The sequence below is a fragment of the Molothrus ater genome, chromosome 11 (assembly GCF_012460135.2).
Source record: "Molothrus ater isolate BHLD 08-10-18 breed brown headed cowbird chromosome 11, BPBGC_Mater_1.1, whole genome shotgun sequence".
Classification (NCBI taxonomy): Eukaryota; Metazoa; Chordata; class Aves; order Passeriformes; family Icteridae; genus Molothrus; species Molothrus ater.
In genome coordinates, this window is record NC_050488.2 from 7,457,134 (window position 1) to 7,482,163 (window position 25,030).

General features: G+C 37.6%; 1 protein-coding gene across 1 annotated transcript in view; it reads left to right on the forward strand.

Annotated features, from left to right (window-relative positions):
- CACNA1D (calcium voltage-gated channel subunit alpha1 D) overlaps positions 1-25,030 on the forward strand; it is a 168,669-nt gene that overhangs the window by 64,517 nt on the left and 79,122 nt on the right. Inside the window, 4 exon segments of the mRNA XM_036391279.2 lie at positions 645-787; positions 2,128-2,280; positions 3,090-3,286; positions 15,539-15,642. Coding sequence (XP_036247172.1) covers positions 645-787; positions 2,128-2,280; positions 3,090-3,286; positions 15,539-15,642 — 597 coding nt within the window.

Below are 25,030 nucleotides of genomic sequence, written 5' to 3' on the forward strand. Positions count from 1 at the left end.
TTTAAATTGCTGCTAAAAGTGGGAAAACAAAATAAAAGTCTTGTCTTGCAAACTGTTCTAATGAATGACTAATTCATTTCTGCGGGGAAAAATTACAATATAATAAATGAGCCATCTGGGAATATATTTTTCCTCAGAGGTATTATGTGTAAGAAACAAATCTTTTTGGTGTTATTAAATGGTGAACTCTAATTATTTTTAAAATATTCAGTTTTTGCTGAGTGTATATAGAATATTGTACTGCTGTGCCACTTAGAGTTCATATATTCCACCAAAATTAAACCAGATGGTTTTAGTTATTATCTATTTCTTCTTCTAAAGGGAAGATTAATTCTCCAAATGTTAAAGCTAAAATGTTTGAACAAAAGTGGCAAAGCAGCTTCATCTATTTAAAAATAGCAAACAGTATATATAAGCTGAATGCTAAATTATTGGAAACTGTGTGATCCTCATTCTCTAGTGGGATTATCAAGTCTTGCACTTCATAGCTCTGTCTGTCATGATTTAATGTGTAAATATACCTCTCAGTCTGACATCTGAACAGCTTTGCAGAATGATCTGCACTTCAACTAATTTCCAAAGTAATATCTTTGACTGTGTGGTAAATAGACAGTGATGACCTTACCTTTCATCTCATTTTCTAGATTATTTAGTGTAATATTGGAACAATTAACCAAAGAAACAGACGGTGGCAGCCACTCAGGTGGCAAACCTGGTGGCTTTGATGTCAAAGCCCTAAGAGCCTTTCGTGTACTGCGACCTCTCCGACTCGTATCAGGAGTGCCCAGTAAGCTCTGCTCTCGTTATTTCCTTTATTTCTCTTTATTGCAATAATCAGGAATGTGGCTGCTCTCATTGTTGAACTGTCTTCTTCCAGGCACTAGAGAAATGAGATGGGATAAAGCTGAGTTTTTGTTATCTGGCTATGTATATAAAGTGAATTTCAAGATGAGTGATACCCCATTTCAAGTTGAACAAGGCATTGTGAATTCAGTCAGTGTATGATCTCCTTACACAGTTCAATAAGCAGACAGGGGCGTACACTTCGTTTTTAGAAGCTTTATATAAAAAGTAAATTGCATGTTAAAATGCAAATACACCAGAAAATTAAATTTAGATTTTTTTTTTTAATTCTAAACCCCTGCATCTGAAAGTGTAGCTGGTCTTAAAATAGTTTATATGTTGGTGTGTGCCAGAGCACATTTCACATTTTGTGTTTCTTGCCCCCTCCAATGCACATGAATGCCTTCTGTTTATCTCAACAGAGCTAACAGATAAATTAGGAAGCTTAAAAAGTAGAACAATATCGTTTAAGAAAGCAATTGAATTTTCTGATATTTCCTGTTTTCTTTGAATGCTTTATTAATTATTGAAATAATTTGGGCTATACAAGGTTCACGACTTCCAGTTCAGCTCTTTCCAAGGCATTCAAAGGAAGAAAGCTAATTTTGTGTTTAATATATTGTGGATTGTTACAGGGAAATGATTGATTTTTGGCAAAAGGGCTTTTTAAGGACAGAAGCAGTCCTTAAAAAAAGAGGCATATTTTATTCTCATTGGTACTGTGGCAGCTCCATTATTCTGGGATCAGATCATCTTGGTAAAGCCAAAAGTTGGATAAATATTTAATTGAAAAAAAAAAGAGCAGTTTTGATGAAAGAATAAGTTTGTACAGATTAAAAATATGTTTTCCCAGTTAACGATATTTTTCTCCCAGAATAAGAAGACAGTTCTACGATTGGCTGAGTGCACATTTTCTCAGAACTTGAGAAGTCTTTGTTTTAGCACAGAACTTCGAGGTCATATAAGTGACTTACAGGCACACACTGACTAAGTGCCCGTTTTGATAAAAGCACCCACAGATTCTTGTGACACATTTCAAACACTGAGTTCTATGATATAAACTTTATTAACAGAGGAACTAATTAGACAGAAAGTTTTAGATTCTTATGAAGATTTTTATGTTAAAGGAATATTTTGTGGTTCTGGGTAATAGATGTTTCTAAAAAATCTGATTATCTCTGCATGTCTGTATCATCAAGTCCTAATAATGTGTAATTATATAAAATTTGACAGAGTAAGACATAGAAATATGGTTCATATCTTGTATAATTTTTTTTTTTTTAGGTTTACAAGTTGTCCTGAACTCCATTATAAAAGCCATGGTCCCCCTCCTCCATATTGCCCTTTTGGTATTGTTTGTAATCATAATCTATGCTATTATAGGATTGGAACTTTTTATTGGAAAAATGCACAAATCTTGTTTTCTTATTGATTCAGGTAAGTCATTAAACTGTTGATTAAAATAAGGGTTTGATTATGTTTTCTTTTAAATCTGTGGGATTTCAGTTTGAAGTAGATCTAAGGGCCAAAGCACTTAAGCTGTTGTTACCCCAGTTTACAGTGGTTCACAATTTTAGGTACCATGCATTAAATGAAAAAAAAAAACCTCAATACCAAAGTCACCAAAAAATCAAACTACTTAGAGACTAGACCATGCTCTGAATAGGTTTTCATTTCTCTTATGTGTAGCTTAAGTACCAGCAGTGAAGAAAATATGGGTGACTACTTATAAGGGACAAATCCAGATTGTGGCAATGTGAGGAGTGGAGAACAGTGTTCTTCCATCCAGGTGAAATAATGAAATGGAAGTGTGTGTTGTGGGAGAACTTTGAAAGAGTGAAACCATCTTATCTGCTGGCTAAAGGTGCTTTTCTTTCAGCTGAGGAATGAAGACAACTCTGTATAGGAATTAAATCCATTTTTCCTTAGTAGTCCATGTGTTGGTGCAAAGTGCCTTGAAGTGAAGTAGCATCAGTAAAGAGGAAAAAAAATCAGCATGAGGAGGTTTTAAGTGATGTATTATTACATTGTGCTTCTTTCCATTGCTTAATTATTTTTATTAGCTTCTTCTTGAGGTTGTAAGGCCCAGATCTGAGTAAGACTAAAACCTCCAAAGCTCTCATGTGTTGCCTTTCTCAGCGTGAAATCTGGATTTATCTCGCAACAGCGTTTCTATTTCCTCATGTGAAGGGTTAAATCATGAAATCCTGAGGTCTCAGAGCTGTGGCTTTTGGGTCCTTTTGCAGATATTCTAGTTGAAGATGATCCAGCACCTTGTGCATTCTCAGGGAACGGCCGTCAGTGCGTCATGAACGGCACCGAATGTAAGGGTGGATGGGTTGGACCCAACGGAGGCATCACCAACTTTGACAACTTTGCATTTGCAATGCTGACTGTGTTCCAGTGTATAACCATGGAGGGATGGACTGATGTGCTCTACTGGGTGAGTTCATAAATCACTGAGCTTTGTGTGCTTTTAAACAAGCTTCTCTGTTCTAGTGGGCATTGAGCTGTGTTTCACAGCACCATCAACAGGAAATCTTGGTGAGTTTTGCAGAGACAAACTCAGCTGCATACTTGTTTCAGTCACAGCCTGTTACTGGATTTCTCAGGCGAAAAGGACATTTTAGAAATAAATTTATTCATTGCTTATTTGAGGGGTTTTTTGCCTATTCCATTTGGATAAATGTAAAAGTACATTTATGTCCTTTGGACTAGCATTTTTTTTGTGTGAGCCTACAGATATTAAGTATGTCTTCACTGATTAGGCTTAAGAGCTCTCTTTATGCAGTATTTGTGCAGAATTTTTCACAATGTTAACATAAATTAGAACAAAGCAAGCTCTCAACTGACATTGCTTGCCATGGGGACTAAAATCATGTTAACCATTCAGAAACTACAGATTTATAGGAACTATGGCCCTGATAGCATCTCCATGGAAGCAGCAAAAGGTATTAAAAAACCCAACTCCCTAAGTCCTCACATTTAAATGCTCCTTTGGTTTAAGGTATGGTGCTTCCAGAGCTTTGCAACATCTACAGTCAGCTGGACACAGACTGGGAAACTGAAGGATAGAGGAAAATGAACATACAGATTTTTAAAAGAGTAGAGTCACCTAAAATCAAAGATAGACATTTCTCTGCTTAACCCCATTCCACTCTAAGTAACATGACATCGTTCTGTGAATCTTCTTGGAGTCTCTCAATATCTGATGTGATTTGTCCAAGGGCGTTCAAGAAGTCTGTGACAGAACCTCCCACAGGTGCTGGACGTCAGTGAGGATACTCTGTACTACCTGGTACTCAGCAGGGATTCTTTGCAGCTATTAGGACCTTACTAAAAAACACAATTCAAACTGTTCAAATGTTAGAAAATATGTATGGAAGAAGAGAAGTGATCACTGGTAAGGATCACTGTTAGCAAGCTGTTAAAAGGGTTGAGTTACCTCAAGGAGTATCTGAGTGGAACTTTAGGTGTTGTTGCTGAGAGCAGCTCTCTTTGTGAATTTGTTGAATTTTCTTTGGCCAAGTGGGATTATTTACTAACAGTGCATTGGTTGTGGAGTACTGGATGCATTTAAGAATGTGATATTAGTCAGTAAATGACCACATGATTTTATGAGAAATCAAGGTGAAATAAGCTGTTGCTAAAACATAAAGCACGGATTGTAATCTCAGATAAAATCTGTGATATTGAAGTATAGAATACAGACATGTTTTTAAGAGAATATCAATGTTAAAGATATTTAAGAAGGTAAAATGACATTCTTTTTGGGTTGAAAGAAAAAAAAGGGCAACTCTGAATATCTTCCGCTGTCTGCTATCAGTTAAAAATTGACTAGAAACACACAAACCTTCAACACTAATGAGTAACAGTCATGTATGGCTACATATAGGCTATTGTATGATTTCCCATTGTAAAGGTTTTTCAGTTCCTTAGTTTGCACTCCAGCTCTCCCTAATTTACTAGGACACTGTGAATGTAGAATTAGCAATGCTTTATGGTTTGTGTTCATGGTGATGGCAATTATTTTAATTCTCCCTGAAAAGGGGAGGTGTGCCATGGTTATCTAGAAAAAAATTACACCTTTAATATCTTTTGAGGCAAAAGTATACCCACATTTCAGGAGCTGATAATTCCTCCAACTTTTTTCAAAGAAAATGAATATAAAAGCTTTGGAGAGTTGCTGTATTTAGAATACAATTGTTACAAAACATATAGAAACCATTTAAGTTGAATGTCTCAGAATTAAATATTTTTTCCCCTGGGCTTTAATGCCCTAATTAATCTGCTGCCCTTTGCAGAGTCTCCAATGGCAGCAGAAATAATAAAATCAGTAAGGTAGGATGTTGAATATTTTCATGATCAGACAAAATGAAAATATAAGAAAATGCTAAATGATTGATAACTACATGAGTTGTTTTTGCTTCTTTCTCTATAAGGAGTTTCCAATGTAGAAAGTATTTACAGGTACAGCGGTGTCATTTTTCATTTTATTACAAATGATACTGGGATTGTTAGACAGTGAAGCAAATATTTATTGACCTGGTGAAATATAATCAGAATCAGGTATTCAGGTGGCTTTGGATTTATCTTAACTGATGCCTATATAGTTAAATTATAGATTCAGATCCTTTTGATCTTATTGACCAACAAATTGCCCATTCTCAAACTGAAATTACTTGCTGAGGACAAGAGGAATGACAGTTTATGTGTTTGAATTTTATCACTGGATCAAGCTGAAGTAGATTTAGCAAAAAATTGGAAAATATTTCATTTAATTTGAAAATTGTAAAAGCATTAGGGGGATACCAAATTGTAATAAAAGAATCTAAGGAAGCCATTTTAGCTCGATGTGCATGGGGTTTGTGGGTTGTTTTTTACTTAGAACTCTGTTATTAATACACAGACTGAATGAGTTCTATACAAAACAAATAAAACGAAACCCACAAATATTAGAAACGGCACAAAATTCTCATTTTTCATTCGGTCACTGGGGGAACAGTGATATAAACTTATGTATGCTTCTCTTGCTAGCAGGTGTAATGTGAGTGGGTGAAATCTGTGCAATATTTTGCATTGTGTTAAGTGGCATTCTGTCAGCAAGGATGACAGCTGAAAATGACAGCTTCCAACAGCCCTCACTGGCACAGCTTGTTATCACCTGGTTAATGACAGTAAACTGCTTTGAAAATTCTCCAAGCACCAATAATGATTTTTCTCTTGTGCATATCTATTGTGAGTCAAGGCTTCGATTCTGCTGCTGCTGGGCACCCTTCAGATCATGGTGACTCACGTGGGCATCCTGGTGTGCACCAGTTTGCATCCCATCCCATCCCAGTTTTAGTGTCTTCATCTGGCCTCTCCTCTCTAACTCACTTGTAACTCACTGCATAGCAGGCATTACATGCTTTATCCACAAAAATTGTGACTCCTTAGTGCCAAGGTTTGAATTGGGAGGTTAAGGGGTGTTGTCCTTGTTCTCAGCAGCCAGTGCATCACGTGTGCTCCCAAATCGTGTTTGTGGCTGCTCATCTGTGTGTGTTCTCCCTTTCTATTGGGACCATGTTTATTCCCATTCATGTCCTTTCTGTTTGCTCTGGAGCCCTCACTGAAGGTTTATGCTTTTGGTTTTGGATCCTGGTGCAGTCCTTGTTATCAGCCAAGTGGCAGCCTCTGTGTGCCCAAGTTTTTAACACTCTGGCTCACATTCTAAAGCTGAGAGCATAGTACTCACTGCCTCATTTCCAATTTGTGCTAGCAAGCTCTCAGGAATTGCAGAACTTGAATCTGAATTTGCATATCTGGCTCCAGATTTTTCCCATGCCTTTGAAACATCTCGATGTATAATCTCCTAATGGCAAACATGTATTTTGTAAATTGCTTTTTATTTTTAGTTGCTTCACTTGATACATGGGAACACAGATAACAAGCAGTGATACTTGCCAGCAAAACCCCCAATTTTCCCATGAGCACCAAAATGATCACATTTAATTCTTCTTGTTTTTACCATAGTGAAGTTATCTTGACTTACTACACTTGCATAATCCAGTTGTAGCTTGAATGAGAGATGGTCAGGGCCTCTGAGAATCAAAGGGGATGCTTCAAAGTTGCTTCAAAGATAGGACAAATGTATTAGTGGTTACTGAATTTTACAAGGTCAATTTTATGGTCAGATGGTGGATCACTAACCCCAGTTTTAAAGCTCCCCAGTTCTCTAATACCTGTCTAGAACTGTTCAGATCGATCTGAAGATTTCTGAGATTGAAGCACTCGAGCTAAAATTGCTGAATAATGGTACACTGATGTCTTACATGTTTTTGCCTATTAATACACCTACTGATATGTTAAAAAGATATTCTCTGAGGGATTCTTGTTTAAAATACTCAAATCATTACTTGAAATGTCTAGGCAATCTAAAATATACCTAAAACTCATATAAGGTTTAAGGAAAGAGATGGCAGATTTTTTTCAATATACCTTTTACTGATATGTCAGTGTTAAAAAACTGTAAGTACTTTTTGCTAATAACATATATTATCATCAAAGAAATTCTTCATTCATTGTTCCTATGCTTTTATAACAAAAAAGGGTGCAGTTAAGAACCTCTCTCCTGTTTAAGAAATTGAGCTTTAAATCCCCCAATATACTCCTTGAACCATCTTAGAACATCTGAAAAAAGTCCATTATTTCTGTAACACAGACTGTTCAGGCTGCACTGCACTCTTGTGTATGTCTACATGCACTTTTGCACAAGTGTCTGCACATCCAGTGTATTTATGTCAATCAGGTCAGGGCTCAAACTCTACTCCTGATGCCTTTTAGAATTCTTCTATTCAAGAATATTTAAGGGTGGAATCAGATATAGTGTACTTGAAATCAGCTGATGTACAGCTAGAGATATTCCCTAAACACAAACAAATGTTTTACAAATACATATCACACAAGAAAACCCCTTGGCTCGTGCACAAAATGTATTAATAGGCTAGAAACAAAAAACTGCAAAATATGTTTCAAGTATTACCAAAACTGTCATCAGAGTGCTGACAAGGAGTCTCCTAAAAATATCTTTCCAAAAATATGACCAAGAGTCGAATAAGCAATACTAGTCTAGAACTTTGAATTGAATGATTTAATAAGTGGGAATCAACTACTTAGGGTGATTTAAGCCATGTTAGTCCCATTCCACCTGCAGAAAGGGAAGGCATGTTCCTGCATCCAAGCAATTTTTGTCAGCAATGAATTTCAGCTTATTGTCTGAGAGAAGTCAAAGAATGCTTCACAGCTTTTTTCCATTTGTAAATCAGTTGCAGATATTTAGCAATGTAAAAACTGTGAGGAATTGTGCCCGAAAAATCTTAGGTAATACTCCTGCCTTTTCCTCTTATGTACTTAGGGAAAGCTTAGTGCTGTTGTGCTGGCATTGCTCAGCACCACTCACAGGTCATCTGAGGGAGGCTCTGGAGTGAAACAAGTCAGCTCATCCCCAAAGGCATCCATGTGCTGCTTGCACAGAGCTCCCAGCCCTCCATGACTACATAGCAGAAAGTTAACACATGATGTGCAGCTGGAGACAGAGTGATAGAAATTTTGGCTGACAGCATTAATATACTGCATAAATCTCCCTAAAGAGTCAGGGATTGCAGGCAGAATTTTTTCTGTTTGAGTGTTAACTACTTGAATCTGGTTTCACGTTAAAATCAAGATTAACCCCCCTCCCTGCCTTTTATGTAATGATTTGTATTAATTGCTTTTTTATATTCTCTTGTTATTAAAAGCTCTGAATCATCCAGTTTTGGATTGCAAGGAGACAGAACTTAATTTCAGAAAGAGAAAAAAGGGAATGATCAAAATCAGACATTTTGATCTGGCAAACAGAGTTACCAAGCCAAGGAATGTACAGATTAAAAGTGTGCGTTAGGATCAAAAAGGATGTGACCTATAAGTATCTCACACACACACATCACACAGACACATACATACATATATATATATATATGATTATAGTATAATTTTTTTCCAATTAGCATCTTAACACAAAGACCCCACCAGAGGAGGATTTTAAACTAACTCACAGGGAAATATCTTTCCCATGAGGTGAACTTGATTGACTTTGACAAGATATCTGGTATCTCAGCCTCAGCTGACTGCTGACCTGTACTGCAGTCAAAACGTGGAACTAATTTCTTGTCACAGATCATTGCAAATACAAAGAAGAACCTGTTATTTCTCCCCAGAAATTTTAAATAAAACTGGGTCAAACCTGGATGGGAAATAGAGGCTAAACTTGGGGTAGTGCAAGAACTCCACTAGTGCATCAGCTAGAGTTTCCTCCAAAAACTTTGCCACAAGAAGCCGACAATTATTTTATAACAATCCAATTTTTGTATAATGTATGGTGTATATAGGTGGAATAGCAGATTCCAAAAGAAAGGTGTTTAGTAGAGAACACCTGTGTAGATGTTATAACTTCTCATTTTCATACATGATAGCTAACCATTAAAAAAAAAATAAACACATTATTGATCACATTTGTTATTTAATTTTAGTAGTTTTTTTGAGCCTTTAGATTTAACAAGCCAAATCTATGCATAGGTTTTATAAATTTTTGTGACATTAGTTTGGGCAACACAGGTAAATAGGTACAAGCACTGACAAATTCTTAATCTGAAATTAACATAATGCTATTCATGAGAGGAGTCAAACACTTGGATTTTGTTATATCTGGAATACAGATTTTGATAAACCTGGTAGTGCTCAACAGGAAACCTTCTCTAGGTTACTGTTTTGTAGAGGAAGCATTCTTCATGTCGTTATGGTTCTGTCCATCTGCTCTGCAGGTTAAGCAGGGATGCATAATTATCTGAAAAAGCTAAAACAATTTCTTAACATTCACATTTGACATCTTGGCTTTCCTTGGAACAATGACTTGATTTCCACCCAGCCCCTCCTCCCAGTTAATGACAGTAAGCTGATTAATGGAATGCCACTAACAGGAATTAGCTAAAATAGTCTTAGACAGAATTCAGTGTCTGAATGAAAGACCTGCATCTAAACTAATTTCCAAACAATCATAGTAAACATTTATAAACAATCACGTTTTGAAGAGTAAATGCTTTATGGGAATACCAAAATGTTTTAATTCATTTGCTAAGAATGGATGAAACCAACAGAAGGAAGAAAATGAGGTCTGTTCAGCTTGGTCAAATTCATTAAGCTGAAACAAAGTCTTCCAAGTTGAGGTTTAACTTGAGAGGATCACTTAGATGTTTCCTGTATGCAATTGCACAGTACAGTTGGAGATTCCAAATTTAAGAGGTGATTAAGCAATTATGAGGCTCTCTATACCCTGTGACAATTTTACCCTTCTCAATGGGATCTCTTTCTCTGTAGGCCCTACCTTGCTGCCTGTGCCATGGAACTCTCATTTTTCCAGGTGCTGCTGAGCTGAAATGCTCAACAAAGGGTGATCTCAGTGCACACCCCACCAGTGCATCTCCATATTCTGTGTCAGAAGCACAACAAAGGGCTGAGTCTGTCCAAGCAGGACAGTGCCAGGGAAATCTGTGCTTTGACTCCAGAACACTGGATATAAAATCCCATGCTTTTATAAATCAGCCTGGAGGGTGCTGTGCTTCAAGCACTGCCTGTTTTAAATCAGCTTTAAGTTAACTCCAATTCAGCCAAGAATATCTCAGGACAAAACCTTTGAAGCCAGGCAGCTTTGAAGAGTTCTCTGGTGTGCTCCTCACTGGGTAGAATAAATAGGCTGATCTGGGGTTTTGTGAACCTCCCTTCCAGGCTTCCAAGAATGCAGGGATAGTCGCACTTCACAAAATACTGATGTCTGCAGAATTTTTACACCTGTCAAGAGACTGAGTTTGTCAGTCTGAACAATTTTTAAGATGATGAGGCAGATTACAGGTAGCACAAAGTAAACCCACCAGTTCTGAGTCTGTTGGCATGTTATGAAAAGAGGGAGGTAAAATTAAAACCTAAGGAAGCTAAGAAATTCAACAAATTTAAGAGAGTTTGAAACACTGTGGACAATCAAAATAGGTTCATGCATCAGCACATTGTATCTGTAATGCTACAAATGCAGAGTTAGAGGTTTTGTTTTATCATTAACCCCAGGTAGAGCTTATATTGATTGCAATTTGAGCTTGCAACAATTTTCAATAAAAGAATACCAGGTGTACAGAAAAGTTAAGACCTTGATTTTCATGCAATTGCATATAAGGATTTTACTCACAATTACCATAGATAAGGATAAATAATATTTTAATGATTTCTAATTGATGTTTTATGTTCAAGTGTGCCATCTGCTGCTGTGTAATACTAAGGTTATATCTGCAGTAAATGTGACTTTTTCCCTTGTTTCACTTAAGTCTTGGTCTCTGATAATTTATGCTGTGTTGCGATGATAGTTGGCTCCAACTACAGCACACTTCACAAGATAATTCTTCCAAATGCCACTTGAGGCAGTTTCAGACTGTATCAAGTTTGTCCAATCAGCTCAAGATAATTCTTCAAGATTTCAGACTCACCAACATATATGGATAAACATAAAGAGCCAAATAAATAATGTGTAGCACCCATCTACTGTTATGGTGAAACAGAATGAAGGGATTTGAAGAAATCTTTCTCCTTCGTATTTTCCATTATCTCATCAGCCCTCTGCTTGATGTGATGGACAAACTGCTGAGAACTGACATTGAAATAGTAAGACTAGACCTTTAAAAAGGAAAAAGGACAAGAAGGAATGGTGCTTGGTGGTGTGCTTGCCATAGGTGTTTGGAAGGCTTAAGAACCTCATGGCCTCAAAAAGACAGGACAGGTCCATTGACACCTCCTTTGGCAGAGTGCACCCTGAGCCATAGGGCAGGAGACAAGAGCTTTTGCTGAGAATTTCAGATGTGAGATCTCCTTGAACTCCTGGTGTTACTTTAGCACATCTGAAATTTCTGACTTTAACTCATTCTGCACTTTGGGTGAGAAGTCAGCATTAATCCCTTCAAATGAATATATCTTGGTTTTGAGGATGGAGATTTTCCTGTTCTAATATATTAACCAAGCTCTGTCTCTGTTTTTAATCAGAAGGCAAATCAATTCCTTTAATCTCTCTTTAATTGGAAGTTATGGAAAATGCCATTTGACATGCATGAAATAAGGAGCAAAGTTTTCCAAAAGGAAAGGACTTCTTCTTGTACTTTGATCTCTGGTATTAATGCAATCTGAAATATTATTTCATGAATAGAAATTACAATGCATTACTTGATTAGGGTTTAATTGTATCCAGAATTAAATGGTAAAGTTGTTGAGTAGTTTTGAGGAATTCAATCTTAGATTTGTTCCAAGGTATTCTGCTGGGTTCAGGTGTTCCTGAGTTAAGGAATGCTTTTGAAATAATTCAGCATCTGCCCAAAGTGAAGCATTTCTTCTAGTACTGGTTAGCTGCAGTGGCCAATTTTTGCTTCACAAAGCATTAGTCCTAGGTAGATCAGCCTAAAATATTGGGCTTGAAATCCAGCTGCATAAATGAGAAAGACTTTTTTTAATATGTTAGACATTAAAAAGTGCATACAAATCCCAGCTGCACGTACTAACAGGGCCTTTGTGTCAGACCATGAGAAGTTCAGCTTTGCTCCTGGGTAACTAAGTTAGCAGAGTGCCTGGCTGTCTAAAAATGTTCTCTTTATGAGCAAAATGAGAGCATGGAGTTGTATTGCAGTGACTGCCAGAGCTCTGTTTTTTGAGCTCTGCTCAAAGTAAAATTGCAAATATTAATCTCTGAGGTTTTTCAAAATGACACATTGCAGAAAAATGTTGGCACTGATACCAGATGAATTTATATCTGCACTCTGAACTCTGGTGACTTGGAAACAACTGTCTGCTAATTGTATAGTTTTTAGCTGTAAAATACATTCAAATGCATTTGAAATTTAATTTAAATGTTTGCCCTGATCAGTTATTGCTAGAAAAACACTTGACCTGTATGGTATGAGTCAGGTCTATGAAGCAAACTAATTTCTAAAGTAATAAAATAATTATGAGTATACTTAAAAAAAAATTGAATAAATACTACTTTTAAAACATAAGGCCAGATGCCTATGCTTGAAAGAAGATGCAAAGGGCAGCATCCATTGGGACTAGGCAGAAATTCAGTCTGGGCAATGGGATGCGTTCTACTCATTAACTTTGGGGCTTCATTGCTTAAACTTCCCAAACACAGGGGACTCACTTTGACAGAGTGGGCGTGGCTGATAAAACCCAAAACTTCACAGGCACTGTCCTTAAGAGAAGCCCCTGATGTGCCAAGGGTTGCTGAAAACTTTGCCCAGGAGAGTAGGCAGCTACAATGGCAGCATTGTGAAAGGCTTCCCCATGTGAATATTGCAGAACTGAACAATGAAAGCTTGGGATCTCTTGAAGTAATGAAGCCAATCTTGCTGAATGGCTACTTCTCCAAAATACAGTTTTATTGGAAGAGGAAAAGAAATCCAAATCAAATGTGTTTTCAAGTTTTCTTTCTATTTTTGTAGCAAGTGTAATTGTAAGTTACTTTTCAGTACCTTAGTTCAATCAAAAAAGCATTCTAAAAGATGATACGTAGACTCTTTAAAAAGGTGCATGAAGAAGCTTTGTGAACTCATTTGTTTTGGTTACTCAGGAGGTTTGTTTACTTTAGTAAGTAAAAATTGGTGCTATCACCATGGAAGAGAAGGGCCTTTGGGCCTTAACCTGCAAAGACTTAGAGCTTCTGCCTAACCATCCATAGGGTCCCCTTGCAGAAACTGAGATTATGATGTTTAATTAAAAGACAAGAAAAGAAAAAATAAAAGAAATAATTTTGAAAAATGTTTGTTCCCATGTTTAGTAGAGATGTTAAGGAGAGGTGTCAGACTTGACTGTCAGTAGAGCTCAAAGCCTAATCACAAATTTCAGATACAACAACCCAATGGCATTCACAGAAAAGAAAACAGTTTTGCAATTAGATTGTTCTACAGTAACATATGTAATTTTATTGCCTGCTGAATTTTCATGACTATAAAACATCTTAAGAGGAATCTAATGCAAAGGCCAGAATAATTCCTTTTCAAGAAGAGCTCTTTCTAAGAAGCTTCATGTCCAAGTTATTTTTGCGAGTTATCAAAATATCTTTTTCCACCTGAATCTTACACACAAAGCCAAATTTCCCTGTTTTAAAATATCTATTTTTTTGAATAGGCCTTCTTAGATCTCTATGGGTGTATTTCACAAGTCCATCCTTTGATAGGTATGATGAGCTGGCTAAGAATAGCAAGTGGAAGAAATCTTTATGAAAAACCTTGTGTGAGTCTATAAAGAGTGTATTGGAAGCTCAGTAACTTCAACATCACTTTAAAACCTTTTAAATTTTATTCAGCCTTGATCTGGATATATAATTCATGTTCAGAAGTTTTCCTGGAATGTTTCCATGTTTCCATTGTGTTTCTAAAATTTGTTTTCAAATTTTCATTTTCCTAAAATTGTGTTCATGCTTTTTACACAGACTCATTCTCATTAATTTCTTTTTGAATTGATTTAGAATGTCTGACTGCATTTGACTGCTTTATTTCAGGAAAAAGTGTGGGAATTCTGTGTTGCAAAAAGTAACATTGCTTCTACAGTTGATTTACAGATTTCTGTTTATTTTCTCAAATAATCATTCATGTAGACAGGATATAAATGAACTAAAATTCCTAAGATTTCAATATACTTTGTGGTCATTGTCTTAATTGGAGACCTGAAATTTAGTTCATGTTCTCAGCATTAACAATTTATTCCTATTATTATTAATATTCCTTATTCTGTAATATTCCTGCAGGGAAAAAGCTTAGAACTGTTGCAGTGTTCCATTTATGTTTGATAATATTTCTGATCCGAATGCTAGTTTCACTCAGCATTTTGTTTTAGGGTTTGTGTTGGAAATGCAAAGTGAATGTGGCCAGTGCCTTCTTGCTCTCATTGTTCTTTGGTTTCTGAAGGAATGCATAGCATGTTATCTAATCTGAATGATCAAATTCTCCTTTCTCTGACTTCATTGCTGTTAATATAGTGATCTACTCTATAAGATCATCTTATTTCTTGCAGATGAATGATGCAATGGGATTTGAATTGCCATGGGTGTATTTTGTCAGTCTCGTCATCTTTGGGTCATTTTTCGTACTAAATCTTGTTCTTGGTGTATTGAGCGGGTAAGCATACACCTTTTTCATCATGAAGGCAGAGTCCTGAATCCAGTTGCCATGAACACACAGGTTATCTCATCCAGGTGAGACTTCAGTTGGGATGACATCTTTTAATAAACCTCTATTTCTTCCTCCTCTAATTACAGCACAGAAAGTTTTCTTGTAGCTCTCCTATAAATAACATACAAACACCAAAATCAGAGTTTACACATACCAGTATATACTCTTCATGTCCTTTTGGCAATGTTATAAAAAAGACAAAAAGTTCTCATGCACTCATTTGGATGTTATTTCAATTAATCCTCTAAAGCGTCACATCTACAACAAAATTTGGGTAAGTAAATTTAAACAATTATTAATCCACTTTTTAAAGATTGAGATAGGCCATAAATTTTATGTTGAACCTACGTGATCTGGCAGCTGCACAAAGGACTCTGCTGTTTAATGAATGACTGAATCATAACTTATTTCCTTGCGTTTTACAGGTAAATGATGCAATAGGATGTGAGTGGCCATGGATCTATTTTGTTAGTCTTATCATCCTTGGCTCATTTTTCGTACTTAACCTGGTTCTTGGTGTACTTAGTGGGTAAGCAGTTGAGTTAACATTGTGTATGCTACTGCTACTTGTAAGATGGCCTCTGCATTGACTCCAGCTTCTCAGCAATGGCTTTTTTGCATGCACTTGAGATTCTTATGTCATCCTACCAGTGTTTGCTCTTTGGACTGAACTGTGTGATTTGAGTGCCTGTATCTGTCTTGACATCACGTTCACCATGCTTGCCAAAAATATTCATTCAGTGAGGCACTAATATCCTTATTCTATTATATTCCTGCAGAGAAAAAGATTTTGTGCACAGAGATGGGTGGTGCACCCATACAAATATCCTCTCCTACTGTTATATACAAGTGCCTTTTTCTGAAAGACCAACTTCTGCTTTTCTTCAAATAGTCGTAGCGCAATTGGAGTGTTATTTATGTTTAACAGTTGCATATTTTGCTCAAAATATGACAAAATATTTTTAATAAGTGCTTCAAGACCTATCTTACAGAGTGTGGTTGCACTACCTCAACAGTGTTCAGTGGTTCCTGGGTTGTAGAGCTGTGAACTGCTGTGACAACCTGCACCAGGAGCTTGTAAATTCATCAATAGTAATGTATCAGTTTAATATAGCTGTCAGTGGGAGGTTGTCACAGCTTTTTGTTGGTTTGTGCACTCCAGGCTCCAACCAAGAAGTAAAGCCATTTCAGTTCTAGTTGTATAATGTGCTTTAAAACTGTAGTTTATGGCAAGAGTTTGCCAGATTTTCTTTTTACAAAGTCCCCTTATGTGAAGTTACAGCCCTATTTCCTTTGCCATTTCCTGATTTCTAACACACTTGTGCTTGGGAAACTCCAGTCTATGGTAAAGATATTTTTTGATAAATATATAAAAGATCCAGATATCCTTCAAGTGCTGAAAAGAAAATTATTATGGCGTATGCATTAGGTTTTAGTTATACAGCAAAAAATATTGTTCTGGCAATCTCAGGCAAGTTGTGCCATCTTTGTCGGCCAACAGAAACATTTCCCTTGTGTGGAAAACAGCCTGACAGTGCAGGTGATGGTGCCATCAGGATGCTGATAGTGTCTGCAGCCCTGTTCCTGGTTTTCCCAACCTGTATCTGAAAGAAATGATAAAATGATTATTATATTCCTGGAAAGCAGATAAGCAAACAAGATTTCCAGGTGTTGATGTAACTTTGTTACAAGAGCACTTTGATTTAATGAGTGGTTTTACAAGGTGCTTTTTAAAATATTCAGCCATTTGTCTGTAATAGATTACAGTTGCACACAGGAAACCAGGGAAAGCATAGTTTTACCTGCTTTATAAAGCAAATGTTTAAAAGAAACATGGTAGTGATAAAACAACTGCTGATTTTTAGATTTAACCTTGTCCTTCCAAGGACAAATGTGTAAATGTGTAAATTGTTGCAAAACTAAGGGCCCAGCTTTCAGTCACCCTGGAAAATGAAATAAGGAGAAGGACAGATAAATGATGGTAGTTGCAGTGTAATTTATTTCTTCTTTTGGTGCTGTTACCTAACCTTGCTGTGTGACTGGCCTTTCCACTGAAGTCATTACAGGATTAGGCTCTCACAGTTCCTTCTCTGGCCCTTAAGAACATCACAAGCACCAATTAATTTTCTTCCTGTCCTGTGAAGATGTCTGGTAACAGATAATGAATATTCCTGTTTTTCTTTCCATGACTTGAATTGTTATTGGTTTCAGTCTTTTCTGTTTTTATAAAAAAATTACAGGGAAAGCAACACCAAATTTGGTGTTTTGTTGCACATATTGATTTCTTTCCCTGAAGTCATGGAAATTTAGACATACTCTCATGAATCAGCTTAACATTTGATTTAATAAGCTTAAAATACTGTGTGAAGTTTTCAACATTATGATGCATATATTTTTTGGAATATGGAGTAGTTTTTTAGCTGCCATTCCAATGCAGGGAAGAGGTGTCCCCTTGTCCTTGTGTTCCTTCCTGCAGACAAGAAATCACCAGGGATTTCTGGGTTTTGTGATCCATAGAGCTCTAATGCTCCTCACAATCCTTTCTGGCTTCCCTTGGACTTTCAGTGCACAGAAATGGCAGTGAAAAGTGGATGTGAAATCTCCTTATATTCATCAAGCCATTAATTGCTAAATTAATTTTTCTGCCATAGTCTCAGCCAGGGTCAATTGAGTGCTCAGGGTGCTTGATGAATTGTCTGAATCCATGTTTGCCCTAAATACATGAAAGAGCCTTCCTCAAACTCCCATTTTTTGTTTTCTTTTTGAAGACAATGACATTGGAGGGCTGAGACATGTGATGTATAAATATCACCAAGGACTGACATTGAAAGTACAAGGAGAAAGTCTGAGGAGATGCTCCTAAAAGATTCCAGTCATAGCAAACTGATGTTTGGTAGAGAAGTGAAGAGAATGTCCTGGAATACTTGTTTGAAACTCTGGCAAACAAGGGCCAGTGTGGAATACTGTTACTCTGATTTATTTTAAGCAGTATATGACAGTTGTATATAAATAATTTCCCCCATAATTTCTGTTTAGAGCTCCAAGTCTAAATTTTATGGATAAATTTGATGTACTAGTAAGATCCAATGGATGTTTTTCTGTTTCTTAGTAGAAAGATATTTTTTCATTCTGAGCCAAGCATTGAATATATAACCCATAATTTTTTTTTTGGTTTTATTTAAAAGTTATTAGCTTTTATGTTTTATATTCTTCAAACCATAACATGAAAACTTGGTTTATGATTAATCCACAGATAAAGTTAAATTTTACTAAACCAATCAAATATCAAGAATGCAAATATTATGCCAACTTACTTGAAAAGCATGGCTCTGCATACAGATTTTGAAATTGGAATCTGAATGCTTAATACCTTTTCTGTATGAAAGTGTTACTTCCTTTATATCAGGTTGTGCCGTGTACATTTAATCTGTTTGCTGTTTTTGATCTGTTTGTTGTTGTAAAATATTCAGTTCTTCTCTTTGCACTCCTTTGTTATTCTGTGACCATCTGCCCCTTTGTAGTTCTGTAATGCCTCTTGTGCACTGCATGTTTGGTGTATTTAGATACTGTAAAATGGATGGGAATGATGATTTGGCAGATCTTTTGTTTTACATCTAGCTCTTTCTGAAGGTGAGTATTTCCTGGTGATCCATGTCAGTCTTGCCTGCAGAAGGTGACATTCTTAAAAATACAGTTCATATTTTAATATCAGTAGTGTAAATGAACAGAAACAATGTGTGTATGGAATCTGCATGTGGTAAATATTGTGATTTCTGCATGGAAGCTGACTGTGGAGATTTTTTTGCAAAGTAATTCCATTGAATAACAAGGATGGAGAGAATTCATAGGCTTGAGTTAAATCAGCTTTTGCAAAAAACTCTAGAAAACTCCTTTTACTCTTACTTTTTTTTACTCTAGAAGTATTCACGTTACTCTAAAAGTGAATTCTCTGAAGGCATGAAACACTAGGCATAGAAACTGGGAGCTCAGGACAGGCCTCCTCCAGATATTCCAGTGTGAAAGACAAGAGCCTAAATGGCTATTGGTGCAAAAGAGTGAGCTGAAATTGAAAGTTAGCAATTATAAGGTTAAGGTTATTAGAAAGTTAACAAATAAAGATCAGGATGGAGATACTCATCCTTCCTTAAAGTGTAAAAAAATAAAAAAAAAAACAACCCAAGGAGTTAAAATAGGCATGTCAGTAATTCAACAAGCATTAAGCTGGTTTGCTATGAACAGAGGAAATAAATTATTTACCAAGAGGCATGGCTTTTAATGATGCATGATAATCTATTCCTGAAGATAGTCCTTATCATTAGGAGATGGGTTCTGCTGATGGCATTTTCTGCTCAAGGCATTAGCATTTCTTTGGGTAGCCACGGGAACAAATAAAACCTTTCAAACACAGTTTAATAAATTTATAAGTTGAATTTATTGCCTTGCAAAAGAGCATCAAAACATAGGCTTTGACATGTCCTTACATCCTCCTGCATGTGATCTTGCAGGTTACTAAGTGAATGTTATCGTTTTCCCCAGCAAAATTTGCAATGTATGTACATAGTGATTCTAAAATCTAAGGGTGTGTGCTCATCCACCCCAATCTCCCAGCAGTATCTGTCTATTAGTGTCATATAAATGATGTTGGTGCAGATAAGCTTATACACCTAAGAACTGCTGTCTACAGTATATATGGAAAAAAATCATAGAAAAAGACATTTGAATAATGATTCACCAAATAGAAAATGGCAGTAAACTGTCATCCATAGCCTTTCAGCAAAAGGAAAATGAACTGGTTCTGGCAGGGCTCCTTTTCACAGCAGCAGGAAGGCCTAGTGAAAAACAGAAAATGAAAATTATTGCTGAAAATTTAACTCCTTCCCATAGATAAACTGAATATGCATTGAAAACAAGGAGAGGGGCTTCAGCTGTAGACCTCAGGAAGTTGAAGCAGGCTAGTTTAATGTCTGTGTCCTGGTGAAAGTAAAACTTTCCTTTAGAAAGCAAATGTTATATTTGATCAATCAGTTGACTATACTAACAATAATTAATCAGCAAATACTTTCAGCTGTATACAGCAGTAAATAACTGATTGCTTTAGACAGAAACCACTAAAGTCAGGTCAGGTCTGTAGTCTTGAGTAAGAGCTTGGAGGGAAACTGATTTTATTTCAGTCCTGTCTGAATTCACCACACCGAGGTTTTTTAGGGATGAGTGCTATGGGGTGCTTGCTGGGCAGCCCCTGGCAGGGAACAAGACAGGGCAGCTTCACAAACCCCATGCAGAGGGCACAGACTGATGTCAGGGCATGGCAGCCTCTGCTCCGGGGCTCACACCTGCCCCTTCTGCCAACAAATCCTGAGTGTCCTGGGCCAAGTGGGGCTTGACCCAGGAGACGAGGGGCACATCTTAATGTGCAGATCTAATTAACATTGGTCTGAAACAGCAAATCTCAGTTTTGGTGCTCTATCAAATGGTTCCCTGTGTGTCTGTTCCTACCGATGATGCCATGGCACTCCTGGGCACTCTGGCACAGTAAGGCTGGACAGGCCCTTGCTCCACACAGCTGCTGCTGGAGCTGTGGAATGCACATTTTGCCAATTGCTGACCACCTGCACAGAGACAGCCATGGGTAGGTAATACCAGCTTGCATTTCCCCATCAAGGGCCCAATGCTCCTTGCTCAAGGAAAATTCCTGCGAGGACTTTTGGTTTTGCCCTACAGTAATTCTAGCGTTCAGCCTGGTGGGTCTTTTCCCCCTAAAAGAACGGGGTGACCATGATGTGTACAAATCTCCTGTATTTAAAGATGTGATGTGACTTAACCTTTTTATGTCTCTTCACATCTGTTACACTTTACACCCAGCTGTGAGCTGCTGTCCCTGCTTAGCTGTACACTTGAGGTAGTTTTAGTTCTCTGACTTGATTCTGCTGATTTGTTGGTTGGTATGGTTACCACAGTGTGAAACCTCTCCTGCAAGTCTGGTGCCCAGCACTGTACTCGTGTGAGTACATTTTTGTTATTATGTGACTGTTCTCTGTGGATAAATGAGTCTGGGATGTCTGGTTGGCAGTTCTACATATAGAATTAGCTTAACACTTTCCACATACCAGACCCTGTGTGCAGAGAGCTCTCCATGCAGGAGATTCACTCTCCCTCCCACTGCATTTGCAGTGACACAAAAGGGCAGGAATATGGCTAGCAAAGGATTTGTGTCCTGCTTTATTCTCTGATATCAAAAGCACCTGTTTGTTTCCCATCATCAATGCCTAGAGACACACAGGAATTTCAGCAACACTCATGCTGCTGTGCAGGCCCCCTGATGAAATGTCCCTGGCCTTTAGCATGGGAAAGCTTTCAGCTGGTAGGAGGCTGGTAGAGGTGTCTCTAGTTATTATATCTGTGAGTACACAGAGAGAAGGGAGAGTGTACCAAAAGCATTTCAACAAATTGCCTTCAGATTTCTGGTTAATATGACCCTGCCTGTAATTGAAGGTGTGAGAACCAGGGAGATGTAATTGAGTCCCAGCAGGCACTCCCTGCTGCCACTTCCACCTTGTTGCATCAAGCCATTCCTGACTGATGCACACCAGCAGGGGTTATTTCACTCTGAAGAAAGAAAAATCTGGCATGATTGCCCCAGACTATTGAAGCATGAATTCAAGCCCTGCATTTTATATGCTTCTGCCTCAACAACCATTGATGATGATGGTGTTGTGCCTGAACAGAGAAATGAGATCATCTTTCTGCTAGGAGACAAGGAATTTTTGGGCAACAGAAATAAACCCTGAATTTTATATAGTGGGTTAGTTATCACTAAAAGTAAATGAGATTATGTAAATTAGTCTCCATAAAATGCTTTATTTTGCAAGTGATGTCTCTATTGTGCTGCAGATGCAGCACCTCCTGCCCAAAATAGTTTCAAATATCAGATCCAGGTCATTTTATCAAACCAGAATGAAATACGTGTTTCAAAGTTAGCTCTTAGCACAGGCATTTGTGAAACCAAATATTTACAGAGCTTAAGTCCACTTACTGCAATTAATGTGCAGTTTCTTGAGCCTGTCAGCTTCAGAGGCTGCTGGCCTGAGTGCTGGCTTGATGACAGGGAGGCCAGTTTAGGCCACCAGCCTGACCACGTCAGTCCCTGTGCTGCCTACAGAGCTGAAAGCTTTTCTTTTCTGCCCTGGACCCACCCTTCCCACTCCCCAGCCATGAAATGCTGCACAAGCAGCTGTCTTAGTCCTCCTTCCAGGAGATCAGCCAATGTCTATGTATCTTTACCTAAATATTCAAGTATCTTTTTGTCCAGATGTCTTTGTCTGTCTCAGAAGCTTTAAAGAGCCAGCATCTCTCCCTCTTCTCACCCCCATAATCTTTTTCAAATTACTTATTTCTTGGCAAAGAAAAAGAGATGCTTTTCTTTTGCCAACAGGAAATCCATTTCTTTCCGATTCTATTAAATTCTCCTTTCTTATCCATGGCATTCCCCTAAAAGAAGTCTGTACATATGTGTCTGAGGGAATGTCCCTTCATTTTGGATGTGATAGAAAAAAAATACCATAGAGCCAGATTCATCCCTCCCCTGAAGAAAATTGCTTTCTCATGTTTTATAGTTCCTTATAAACAGTCAAGTTTTAAAAATAAAATTGAAATTTTTAAATATCATGGAAATGAGCACCCTTGCATCTCCCCCTACTGATAAATGGCAGCAGCCTGTAGCAAGGCAGCATCTGACTTCTGTGCAGTACTAAAGGGAAAGGTCAGAATCAGCTGTGTATATAAAAACCAGGTTTAATTCTCTGCATGCAGCTGTTTTAATGTGAAGTCAAAGAGCAGTTCAGGCATGGGTGAAGTTCTGTTCAAAGTATCAGCCTTGCCAGCTGATTAATTAAAAAATTATTTCGTTCACTTCACTCTATATAATAACAGCAACTTTTGTTTTACTTCACCCTCACGCATCACATCTCCTTTGAATTAATGAGAAATACCTGAAGGACTTTAAATGAAAAACACATGAATGCTTAGGAAAAGCCAGCAAGGCTTGCTACTTCTCATTTCCTCCTCTGCCATGATAGCTTTCTCCAGAGATCCTGCCTGTGGGAAGTGACTCATGAGCATGCTGCCTCAATCAGGTGGAAAGGACAGGCTCTAATCCTCTCTCTGAGAGAAGCTTAAACCTGGCATTCCTTAACCCAAACAGTTTCTTATTGACTCGTGGAATTACTCTGGTTACTTTTTAGAGTGATTATCTTTCAGAGAGATCTTTAGAGCTCTCTCTCTCTCTCTCACTGGCATTTTTGTGAGGAGATGGCCTCTTGCAGGGTCTGGTCCTGGATGGGAGATGAAGGGTAGCAAATGCAAGCACTGGCATTCTTCAGCTTCAATACAGTGCCATCAGATGGAGCAGGATGATCCCCATGTGCCAGGCTGAAATGCTGTTGAATTAAGTCCTCAGCTGTAAAAGATGCAGTGCCTGCCTCTTAGCATTTGCAGCAGAAAGCTGTGGAACTTCTGCAACATAACATTAAAAAACCTCCAGCATCTCCATAGTTGTATGTAAACAGCTTAACACTTAAATTTACTGATGTCATCTAAATACTAAATTTTTTCTCTGACGTGTTTAAAGACCAAAACAGCTAGTGAAAATAAATAAGATGTCCCCTGGAGAGATTATGTCTTTGTAATTCTAAACGAACAGTGTATATCACCAAATTGTAATATTATTTTGAAAATTGGAGACTTTCTTTTATTATATTCTGCTTTCTTAGGGCAATATTTTTATTGCTAATTGTTTGACTGTCTTAAAATATTTTTGTCTTATGTGAATTTTATAATATTTTCCACTCGAGAAAGGGTATTATTGAGTGGTTCAATACATTTCCCCTTAAGAGCATATTAGCTAGGGAATATCTTCAAGTGAAATTTTCCAATAAATCAAGGAGTTGCAAATTCGTGGAAAATGAAATTGCTCTAGCCTTTTTTTAAAGTTTAACTTCAGCCCTGTTGTAAGATTAATGTGAGTAGCAATAGGACAAGGGGTAAACTGCTTAAACTGAATGAAGGCAGTTTATATCAATATTAGGAAGAAATTCTTCCCTGTGAGGGTGGTTAGGCCCTGGTACACATTGCCCAGAGAAGCTGTGGCTCCCACATGCCTGAAAGTGTCCAAGGCCAGGCTGAACAGGGCTTGGAGCCACCTGGGGTAGTGGAAGAGGTCCCTGCCCACTGCAGGAACATGGAATGGGATGAGCTTTGAGGTCCCTCCCAACCCTTCAATGATTATCATGTTACTCAGAACAAGCTTAACTTTAAATACTGAATTGTGTGTACTTAGAATACAATCCAAAAGATCCTTGCCTGCCCCTAACACTACATATTGATACTCAGATAAACTGGAATGTGTTGGTCCTTGTAGCAGAGGGGGTTTCTCATTTGGAGCTGTGGATCACACCAAAAGTTGTAGTAATGTTGGCATGTGAGATGTTGGGGGGGAGCACATAGAATATACTTGTTAGTTGTCTTGAGTCATATGTCATTCAGGAAATCTTAGATTTTTGGGGTAGTTCAGGTTGAAAAAGACCTTAGGAGGCCATTTTATTCAATCTCCTCATCAAAGAGCATGATTTCATTATTTCTATTATCATTCCATGACAATTCAGAGATTGAACCCAGTCATGAACTAAACTGGATAGACAGTCCAATACATTGTCTTGAGACTGGGGCAGTGAGATAGAGGATTAAGTTTCTGTTTCTGATCTGTGAGGACTTCTAGGTCCTGTTGCAGGGAGCAAATTTCCAACAGCACAGGAACCTGTGTGTGATATTGTTAAGGGAGAGCCCAGTAGGGGGATTCTGTATGTTTGGACATGGCAAATGAACTGTGACCGGGAGAGGAAGGATTTTAGAACAGGCTTTTC